The sequence below is a fragment of the Arachis ipaensis genome, chromosome B03 (assembly GCF_000816755.2).
Source record: "Arachis ipaensis cultivar K30076 chromosome B03, Araip1.1, whole genome shotgun sequence".
NCBI classification, from domain to species: domain Eukaryota; kingdom Viridiplantae; phylum Streptophyta; class Magnoliopsida; order Fabales; family Fabaceae; genus Arachis; species Arachis ipaensis.
Window position 1 is genome coordinate 31629419 of NC_029787.2, and position 12076 is coordinate 31641494.

The following is a 12076-nucleotide window of genomic DNA, read 5'->3' on the forward strand; positions in this document are numbered from 1 at the left end:
ATCGAGCTTTTGACTCAACCTACGAAACCAAGGCCGGTCGGAGAATACATATATAAATACATATACAACCTAAAATATCCCAAAACAGAGAAAGTTGACAATCCTGTTTCTCCACGCCACCTCTAAGAGGGACAAACATAAAGTATATACAAAGGAGAGTCTATGTACAAAATATAAGCACAAAATACAACAATCCCAAAAGCCAAACTCTGCTTGCACTGGAAACTCCAGACACCTAGTGAGGTGCCTCTCGACCTGCATCTGAAAATAACAATATAGGTATGGAATGAGAACCGGGGGTTCTCAGCATGGTAAAGGTATTTCAGCATGATTCGAGGATGTTGCTGCAATTGTCTATTTTGTGGACCTCCATGATAGAGCTGTACCACCATATGTGAATAGATATATCCTATTTGAGATCTTCCTTTGTGTGGATCAGACAAGTATCCTACATCTGCATATAGCCAACTAGTTGTGACTTGGATCCATATGGATAAAACAATCCCATATCAATCGTTCCATGAAGATATCGAAAGATTTGTTTGATTCCATTCCAATATCTTCTGGTTGGAGAGGAACTATACTTTACTAGTAAATTCACAACAAATGATATATCGGGTTGTATATCATTAGCAAGATACATTAGTGCCCCATGGCACTGAGATATATTACTTCAGGACCACGGATATCTTCATTTTCTTCTTTAGGGCAGAATTGATCATTTTCCACATCCAAAGACCTTACGATCATTGGGGTACTTAATGGATGTGACTTATCCATATAAATTCTCTCCAAGATCTTTTCTGTGTATGCTGTTTAATGAATAAAGATCTCATTTTTTCTATGCTCGATCTGCAGGCCGAGACAAAATTTAGTCTTTTCAAGATCTTTCATCTCACTCTTCTTTTAGAGCTTTTATAATTGTTAGAATATCTTTAGGGGTTCCAACGATATTTAAATCATCAACGTACACAGCAATTATAATGAAGGGTTTGTTTTGAGTAGTTTGTACCCATAGCATCAAGGTTGTTGATTATGATTGAGAATCTCTCAAACACTTCATCAATGCTTTCTCCATCCTTCATATTAAACATCTTGTACTCTTTTTGCAGCATATCAATCCTCGTTTCTTTGACTTGTTTAGTGCCTTCGTGTGTAACCTGGAGTTTTTCCCAGATTTCTTTGGCTGTCTTGCATTAGACACCTTTCGGTACTCTTCAAAGCTGATAGCACAGTGAAGAAGGTCGATGGCTTTAGCATTCAGCTTCATCTTCTTCTTGTCATCCTCATTCCATTCAGCTTCTTCTTTTGGAGTCACCACTCCATAAGCACTTGTTTTTGTTGGAATCTTGGGACCGCTCACAACAATCTTCCATATGTTGTAGTCAATGGATTGAATGAAGATCCTCATCCTCTATTTCCAGTAGGAAGAGTTCTCCCCATTGAAGAAGGGTGGCCTGATGTTTGACTGGCCTTCAGTTAGAGTATAGGCAACTGTGGTTGTGCCCAAGTTGTTCGTCATTGGATCTTTGCTCCAAGCGGTGAAGCTTGATTCTTGAGACCTTGGCTCTAGATACCAATTGAATGTTGTAGAAGGCTTAGAGAAGGGGGTTGAATCTATGACATTCTTTTAGTTACTGAAATAACCCTTTTAAAACAAACTTGCAATCTGAATCTGTTTGAACTCAGCAGCAAAAAATTTATGAGACAATTTCATTTTGTCTCATGAATATCAGAAAACAGAACAGAGCAGGGAAGAGAGAAGCTGACACCATCATGTATCCTGGTTCGGTTGCTTTTGTGCAATGCAACCTACGTCCAGTCTCCACCACAACAGTGGTGGAATTTTCACTATAGTTAAAGTATTACATACACCAATTTTACAGGATTGACACAATTCTTTCACACTCAAGTTCTAACCTAATTTGACATGGTTATGCTAATACCTAACTATTCACTCTTAGTGCTCACCCAACTAAGAAAGGGATACTTCACAGGTATAAGATACAAGACACAGACTTAACCTAAAGAAATCTGAAATAACTCTAGGCTTTTTACTCATGTGTATCTCTCGGTCTTTTTCTCTCTTAGGCTCTTTTAATGACTCTCTCATTCAGCCTTTTTCCTCAATAAATTACAGAAAGATAAACATTGAAAAGTAAATTACAATCTGCAAAATATGAAGGAGATTGACTCTTCAACAGCCTTTTTGTTATGTGATAAACCAGATTTGCTAGCCTCTGATTCAGTTCTTCATTCTGGTGGAATGCTCCTTTGACTAGGAAGCATTGTCCAAGTAGATGAACTTTTTCAGAGAGCTCTTCTTAGAACATATACCTCAAGAACACTGGTTATCTCTCCTTGGCTTCTGAATGGTGAACCAACTTCTTTTGTATCTCCTTGCATGTTGCTGAGTTGCTCTCTCCTAGGTCAACTCTCGAGCTTTGTGCTTCACCAACCCACCGTCTCACTTTTTTCCATTAATCCTCAAAATAGAAACTTTTGTTCTGACCTTCTCTTGTTGACCGAAAGCCACAGGACAGCAGAAACAGATATCTTCAATGGTAAACCCAGATCTTGGCCATTGAAAAACAACTTGGTCCCCAAGACACACTTATGACCGTAGATGCACAGCAGTGAAGAGCAGAGATCATCTTTCCCATGTAACCCAGAATGGATAGGCAGAACGTTGAAGATGAAGGGAAGAAGTTATGGTGCATGTATAAGGAAATGAAATCACCTTTTAGCTTCTAACTTCTTGATACAGTTTGATGTGGGTGATTAGACTTCAACCTTTTGCTTAATCTTCTCTTTCTTGCTGCTTTGGTGAACAACTTAGGGACTAAGCTTTCTCTTTCTCTTTCTGAGTTCTGACTGAATAAGAAAAAAGTGTACGTTGCTTTTGGTAAAGTCAAATTGGAAGGGTTTGAATGAGAAAAGCAATCGGGCTTGGATCGGGTTTGATTTGCTTGGCCTGTTGATTCCTTGCTTTGTTTTTCTTTGGGCTTCTATTTATTTGTAGCCCACCAGCCTTGTTTTTATTTTCATCCAATTTGGACTGCTGTTGTGTATTGATTTTGGCCTGCATCACTCAACCAAAAAGATTAACAACTAATTGGGTAATCAGCCCAATAATCTAATGTTTGTCATCATCAATTATGTTAGTTAATTTCTTAACTCAACGATATGATTAATACTCCAAACTTGCAACCTTACATTAGTTTATTAGAATAACTTTAACCTCATATGTTTACTCAAATAATTCAACTTATGTATGTTTATTTCTCTTTTAAAATTTTGATTGTTTTTTATTTTTTATAAACAAATTATTTTTATTTAATTATTATCGGGTCGAACGGTTCGACCACTAACCGATCGGTTAAACCACTAATCCAGTAATCTAATAGTTTCACTGGGTCGATTACCGGTTCGATTTTGATAACTATGCTTTTGAGAATGGTATGCGAACTTGCACTGCAAGACAAATATTTTTATTATATATCCTTGCCATTTTTTAAGTCTTCCTAACTTTTGATCAGAGTCTTGTGCTGATAACGTGTTGTAAAATAAATAAATAAAGAAGAGATAATAAATATAAAATAAAAATGTAAATAAAAGACTCTAATATTAATATATACTAATATAATTATCTCAATATAATTAAAATAATTTATATATTTATTTAATATATGTAATAACTAAAAAAAGAGAAAAATATTAACAAATGTATAAAAAAAATATTGTTATTATTGTGTATATTATCTCAGATTATGCTCCTATTTGGAGTCTTTATTTTCAACTTTTATTTAATATAATTGCTCTTGATAACATGAATATTGCACTATTAAAAACTTGAGTTGCCCATACACATCTATATCACAACAAAAAAAGAAAACCTTTACCGTTTAGCATTTCTGTCCATTTTTAAGGTAATAAAAATCTATCAAAACGAAAATATCCTATTTAAAATTCTGTAATAATCAATTTTGATGTTTACTCAAAATCAAATCGTGAAAATTTTGGTCTTTACACTTTACAGTCTTTTGATGCCGAAATGTTGATTCTCCTAAATCCAGAAAACCTGAAAAAGTAGACAATAGTGGGGACACGTGAGAGAAGTAAAGAGCAACGATAATTGGTGGCGCGAACGCGTCTGAGTAAAGATCGCGTTGTAAGCGATGATAGCGTTGGGAAGTTAGCAGCAAAAAAGTCGTGTCAACGCGCCAATGATCCTCATCATCTTACCCCTCACACCCGTCTCGCTACTATTCTTCGTTTCACATAAATAATAACAACAATAATAATTAATTTTTGCGTGATCATATCCACGTCCACATAGCCCTTATATAAACCCTCAACTCAAGGCACTCAGCCATGACTGGCAGAGAAATCCTCCACAAGATGAAGGTACTCACTTCATTAACCTATCCCTTGTTTTTCTTTACTTTGTTTACAACATGATTTACTAATTTATTTATTTACGTAGGTTTTTATTTTACTTCTTTTTCTTTTTGTTCTCATGTTGATCCTTTTTCAGTCATGTTCTATGGACTTTACGTTATTAGGTATTGCTTAAATTTATGTTTGGCTAACACGTATTGCTTAATTTCTTTAGGCCTAACACTTTCTTTTTCTTTTCTTTTCTTTTCTTTTGTTGCTGTTGCGATTGCCGTCTAATGCTTATGTGTTTACCTGTTCTTTCTACATTGACTAGTACCTCAGATCTATGGGAAAGTAGATATGTTGCTATTTCTTTTTGTTTTAGGGGAGATTGATTTTATCTTTTTATTATTATTTACTACTATTTTTGTTCCATTTTTTTCGCGAAAGTTGCTTTCTAGTTGAAACAGAACACATTGCCGGTATGAACAATGATATATGGACAGTGATAAAATTGATTGATTAATTAGTAAGTTACTGGTATCAATCCTTTTGTGTGGCCAACAACGTTCAGAATTAAATGCACATCGTCCTTCATTGCTAACCTCGGATTGTGAATGAATCACGGGTTCAACATCCAGTTTCTTGACCTGTATCGCTTGTTCACATTAGAGGCAGAGAACAAATGGACAAAAAGTCCATTATATCCCTTTTGAAAGATTGGATTGCCATTGATATCCAATGCGCCAGCTCTATGATGCACTTTTGACGACAAATTAAAACGAAATTTATGATCAGTATGTAACGCCAAGAAGTAAAATTTGACTGATAGCAAAATAAGGTTATAATAATGGATTACAACTGCAATCGTTGTTCCTTGCAAAACAAGGTTTTATATGAAAATCCATTCCAGTATGACGAGTGATAGATTCTGTTAATGAGAGTTAGGTAAGTTAGTTGAATTAATTATGCATCTCTGCTAGGTGATTAGGAGGAGTTAGTTTCTGTTGGTTGTAAGTTTATTGTAGTAGTTTGTACTTCACTTGTGTTGTCATTAATGAGAAGCTCAATCTGTTTAGCATTTATGTGATTCCTGTAATAAAATCCAAGTAGATTTTCTTCTTTATTTTTGAATTCCTTGAAAGCTTGATGCCTGTAGCTATACTTTATTTAGGGAAGTTTATGTTTATGGAGTAGACGAGTTCATAAGATTTCTCCTACTTTGTTTATTATTGCAGGAAAAAGTGTTGGGGTCATCAGATCCTGATTCAGGGAAAGGAAAGAGCAAGATGTCTAAGAACATAACTCATGGCTTCCATTTGGTAAAGGGAAGATCAGATCATGCTATGGAAGACTATCTTGTTGCTCAATTTAAGCAAGTCGAAAATAATGAGTTGGGTTTGTTTGCAATATTTGATGGCCACTCTGGTCACAGTGTACCTGATTACTTGCGGTCTCATTTGTTCGATAACATCATAAATGAGGTAAATCTCATTGCCTGATCCATATTCTACTTTCTGCTAATCATAAACTGCATTCAAATTTTCAGGCATATTTGCATATCTGTGGAACCTGAATTAAATTTAAAATTTAGCAATGCCAGCACAAGTTAATTGAATTTGATTACTATGCCTGATGAGAATTTAATTCATACTCTTGTCAAAACAAAATAATAAAAAAGCTATTGATAATTTGCTTCTAGGACTTCGACATTGTCTATCTTCATTTTCTTCCTCCTTTTGTTTTGTTTAATTGAACAGAAGTGCTACATACCCAAAATAACATATAACCTCTTTCTGGTCAACTCATCCCCCTTTTTTTGTTTCGTGTAGCCTGACTTCTGGACAGACGCTGCTAATGCTGTGAAGAGAGCCTATAGTGTAACTGATTCTACTATTTTGGAGAAATCAGGTGAATTGGGCAGAGGGGGTTCAACTGCTGTTACAGCAATATTGATTAATTGTCAGAAGCTAATAGTGGCTAACATTGGGGACTCTCGGGCTGTCTTATCGGTGAATGGCAAGGCCAAACAACTATCTGTGGATCATGAACCAAACACAGAATGGGAGGACATCAAGAACAGAGGTGGTTTCGTTTCTAACTTCCCAGGTATGACAGTTAAAAATTTAATCTACTACTTCAGGTTTTCCTTGATCTGAGTTCCAAGTGTTGCAGTTAAAAAAATTTGGGGTGCGTTTGTTGTTTTTCCTCGCAAAAAGTAATTTTTTGAGAAAAGGACAAATTAATCCCTAACCTTTTAACCCGAGGACATTTTCGTCCCTGAGCATTGGAAAATACATTTAAATCCCTGACGTTCCTAAAAATCAGACCGATCAGTCCCTTCGTCCGTGAGCCACCATCAGACCGGACGGAAAATGCTGACCTGGCTCCCCCTATGCTTACCTGGCTCAACGGCGTTCCAGCGTGGCACGTTAGTGGGATGGAGGATTTGAAAACAGGACACATAAGTCCCTGTCACTCAAAACGACGTCGTACCACAATGTCCCCTGGGTAGCTGATGCACTTGTTCCTTGTACGACTTGAGGTGGTTGTGGGCCAGTGGAGTTTGGCTGACTTTGAGTGACAAGGACTTATGTGTCCTGTTTTCAAATCCTCCATCCCACTAACGTGCCACGCTGGAACGCCGTTGAGCCAGGTAAGCATAGGGGGAGCCAGGTCAGCATTTTCCGTCCGGTCTGACGGTGGCTCACGGACGAAGGGACTGATCGGTCTGATTTTTAGGAACGTTAGGGATTTAAATGTATTTTCCAATGCTCAGGGACGAAAATGTCCTCGGGTTAAAAGGTCAGGGACTAATTTGTCCTTTTCTCTAATTTTTTTTACTGGGGAGAAACAATAGTTTTCAGTTGTCACATTCTGAATGAATTTCTCAAAATAAATTTTTCTTAAAAAATAATAAAAGATATCAATTTTCAGCTTTTTCAGAAAAGCTAAACAATGTAGCCTCTAATTAAATTCATATTTCAGTTTTTTATTTAAGTTACATAAAGTGTTAATAAATTACTTTTTTGAAAATTTGACACAAAAAATACTTCAACTCTGGTTAATCAAAAAAAAGGGAAGAAACTTCAGAACTTGTAGCTGAGTAAGCACATATTTTTAAGTATTTAGTCTGATTTTTTATTGATATTGACTTTAAGTTTTTCACTTAGAACATGATAAATTTCGTTCCAGAAGATACAACCTTTTTTTGTGATGAATTCAGGGGATGTTCCACGGGTTGATGGGCAATTGGCAGTGTCGAGGGCATTCGGTGACAAAAGCCTGAAGAAACACTTGAGCTCTGATCCATATGTGACAGTGGAGCTCATAGGTGATGGTGCAGAGTTTATCATATTAGCCAGTGATGGTTTATGGAAGGTCAGATTACATATACCATACGATTTTTCTGCCGATTAATTCCTTTTTAAACACGCACACACAAAATGAGGTGCAAATTGACTATCGAATTTTGTCTAAATGTGCATTTTCTCATTGATCCCGCATTTATGTTGATCATTACATAGTTCCATTTTGTAAGATATATCAAACATTTATGCTGCATTTATGTTGTTTTCCTATTAAAAGAAAAGCTTTTTTTACCATTAATTTTTTTTGTTGTTAGTCTATTAAAATTTGAAAATTGTTTAATTTAGTTCCTGTCATCAGTTTGTTTGGTTAAGTGCTAATTTGACATGTTAAAACTTGACGATTTAATACATCTGCAATTATTAGAACAAACTAACTGTATGAAATAAAATTGGGAACTTTTAAATTTTACTAGATAAAACAAAAAATTTGTCACCAAAAAAAAGATAAAACAAAAAATTTAAAGTGGAGTAAAGTACCAAAACTGACTATGAAAGATTATGACGCTGGCAAATCTGGCAATAAAAGAACTAAAATTAACTTGCATCCATAAAAGACGGACTTTGGTTGACAAAGCTAGCTGAATCCTAAAAAATATTCAAATTCCCAAAATACCCTTTTTAACCTATTCTATTTATCCCCAAATTCTAATCTTCCTCCAAACCAAGAAGAGTACCGTTTAATTGAGGTAAGAGAATTGTAGCAGATGTAAAAGGTCATTAAATACACAAGTGTTGGATTTTGAGAAACAAAAAGCTCTGAGATGTGTTAAGAAGGTGTCCAGTTCCAGGAAAGAAGCATTGCTGCAGTTTTTTAGTCCAATTAATGAACCCTCAAACAAAGGGAAAACGAAAAGGAAGATTGATTCTTCATTGTGTAAGAAACGGAGCCCTTTTTTTTCTCCTTCCTTTTTTGGTGAAAAAACTTGAGTAGCGGTGCAATGCTAATTCAATAATGGGTGAATGAAAGCACATTAAGGGAAGAGCATAACCAGTGAATGTTGAACAGTAGTGGTGACGAAGAGTTAGAGATTAGGGGTGGAGTAGGATTTGAGTTTGAAATGATTAAATTATGTTAGGAGGGGTAATTTAGAAATTTTGAATAGTGTTTTAGGGTTTGGGTAATTTTGTTAATCGGAATCCATTTTTTATGAGTACAAGGTGGTTTTAATTCTTTCATAGTTAGATTTGTCAATGTCATAATCTTTCATGGTCAGTTTCGGTACTTTACTCTCTAAATGTGTGTGTGGAAAGTGCAGATAGTTGAGGGATAAAGAGCTGCCCTCTATCTTAGACGCAGATATACTAATGGTGGATACACTCAATACACACGAACATTAATTTACTAATGACACATTTATTCGATTTGATTTTAGGTAATGTCAAATCAAGAAGCAGTTGATGCTATCAAAGACATAAAAGATGCTCGGTCTGCAGCAAAACACCTTACTGAAGCAGCAGTTAACAGGAAAAGCTCAGATGATATCTCTTGTGTTGTTGTGAGATTTCAGTGATCGCAGAACTCATTTGTGTATTTTATTAATGTACAAACTCTGGAAATGTAAAATATATAACAATAATTTAGTATATTGATAAGGCATTGTATCAATTAGTAGCCTCTAAGGAATTCAGTGTGCGACTTTATTTACCTGCTTTCGTTCGAAACGTATTTATCTAAACCAATTGGAATAGACATATTGTTTGATGTAACATTGTGTAAAACTGTAAATCATTAGTTTTGGATTGTGCTTGTGATCAAAATCCAAAACTCTTGCAAATAACTATTTGACTACCTCCCCTTCTCCGTTTGGTACAACCATCTAAGCCAATAAGATCATCTGATCTATTGTTGTGTGATCTTTTTCAGAAATGTTATATACACTATATTTAAATATATTTTTATTTTATATTTTTTACTTTTTATACTAAAAGTGAAAGAAAAGTGTGATAGAAAGTTACTGAAGATAATTTTTTTATAATATAAGAGGATGGTATATTTATAAAGTGGTTTAAATATTACTTCTTTATCCTTTAACATGTCTTCTGACATGAAATTCTTTACATTAGGCAAAAAACATATCTTTTACTTTCTGAATTTTAACGAAGTAAACGGTATTTTGGCCAATTCAATATGATTTGATCTACCTGTTATCTTACAGGAGAAGGAGATTTTTGCAATTTATCAACAATTTGACAAAGAAAAACGCAACAATCTATAATCTTAGTTTTATCCATCCACATCATCACCAAATGACATGAACAACACTGGCCATATAAAGGGATCCAAAATGGTGGGAAAAACCACTTAATGTCTAATTCTATCTTGAGTCTTGACACTTGGACACTCTTAAGAAAATTCCTCATCCATTAAGTATAATATAAGATGATTCCTAAGGGGTGTTCGCGGTGCGGTTTAGATCGGTTTTGAGTAAAAAATTCATCCATCCGAACACTAATTTTACTTGCGGTGTGGTTTGGATTGGATGACTTTAAAAAAAAAAATCCAATATGATCTGATCCAATTTCAAGCGGTTTGAATTGGATTGAATTTACGGTTTTGTAAATTAAAAAAATTAAATACATATAACAAGTCTCAACATCAAATTTTAAGTAATCAACAATGACATGACAAGTCTTTAACAATATCTTAAAAAGCCAACGATAACATAACAATAGAAATAAAATTATAGGTTAGTTAAAATAAATAAATAAATAACATTTTGAACATAAAATATTTATTAAATAATAATAATACATGAATAATAGAAAAATGTATAACAAATTGAACATGTTATAAGTATAATTATAAATATAATAATATTATAGCACATTGTGCGGTTTAGATTTGGATTGGATCCGTTATGAAAAGTAGATCCAAAATCCGATCCAATTAAGCGGTTTGCAAAAAATAGAATCCAATCAAATCCGAATTAGTGTGATTTTAATCGGTTTTCAGTTTGAATTAAATTGGATGAACAGTTTAATTTGGATCGGTTTGAATTTGAACACTCCTAACTCCTATTGTTCCGTTAGTTTAACTATAAAATTTTGACACGTTGTTGTGGCACTTTAAAATTTGACAAAAATAGTGGTTGTGTGGTATTATGTTTTATCAAATGTCTAAAGAAATAGAATTAGGTTTGACATCCTATTCAGCCGCCACTATGCCTTTTTGTCAGTAGGCCTGCATAATGAGAAAAATAATTAGAAATTCTGTAATTCTTTCAATATACAATTACACCAAAGGGCATATGAGATCATACAAAGACCGGCGCTCTATTTACAAGCAATACCGGTGTTCTCCCCGGTGATGCACTCAGACAAATTAACTTCTTTTCCAACGACTCGTCCAACTGCTTTTTCAATTCTACTAACTCCAATGGTGACATCTGGTAAGGTGTTATAGAAATTGATCCAGCTCTTGGTACCAAATCAATGTTAAATTCTATCTCTTGCAGAGGAGGGAACTCAGGAATGTCTTTCAAAAAAATGTCAGGAAACTCTCACTACTCGGATTCGTTCTAAGCTTGGTTCATTACCGTTTGGGCTAGCTGCTAATAGGATGTAACCCTCACAATCTCTCCCTCTAGGGGTAACTCTCACAAAACTTAGATAAAAAACACGGGATACAATTGGTCCAACATGCACGCCCTCAAATAGAATAATAACAGTTCTTTCGAAACAATTAAGAAAGACATGATATTTTGATAAATCCAATCCTAAGATAATGCCTAATCCATGAAAAGGTAAACAACTTAAATCATGTATGAAAATTCTACCTTTAATAATAAAGGACACGACACACTAGATTAGTTAGAGCATTTTGGGAGGTGAGTGTATGAACAATTAAATCGTATCCCAACTCAAAGAAATCTAATCCCAACTCATGAGTAACAGTTATAGAAATAAAAGAATGCGATGCACCCAAATCATACAGTATAGTTATAAGTCGAGTCTTGACATAGCACTAACCTTGGATCAGGGAGTCAGAGTGTGTGGCATCTTCCGCAGCCAGAGCGAACACTCTCCCTTGCTGTTGGGGTCTAGCTGTGTCTGGAGCAAACTTTGGGCAATTCCTAGCCATATGTCCCGGCTCACCACAAGAGTAACAAACATTCGACCCGAATGGGCAAGGCCTATTACCGTGGTCCCTTCCATACTGCCTATATGCTGAACTCATCTGTGCCTGCTAGGGTTGCTTGCCAATATCTTGCCTTGGTCTACTAGAATTTCCACTGGTAGGACAGATAGGAGCATTCCCAGCTTGTTGATTCTTGCGCAGAGGTGCTATAGGCGACTTAAAATTCCTTCTCTGTGTCACTGCATAT

The 12076-nt window shown here is 35.1% G+C and overlaps 1 protein-coding gene across 1 annotated transcript; it reads left to right on the forward strand.

Moving 5' to 3' along the window:
* Positions 4274 to 9540, forward strand: LOC107630227 (probable protein phosphatase 2C 39). The gene is made up of 5 exons (XM_016333311.2): positions 4274 to 4407; positions 5619 to 5864; positions 6213 to 6489; positions 7607 to 7761; positions 9125 to 9540. The coding sequence occupies exons 1-5, from the start codon at positions 4375 to 4377 to the stop codon at positions 9260 to 9262; spliced, it is 849 nt and encodes a 282-aa protein (XP_016188797.1). The 5' UTR covers positions 4274 to 4374; the 3' UTR covers positions 9263 to 9540.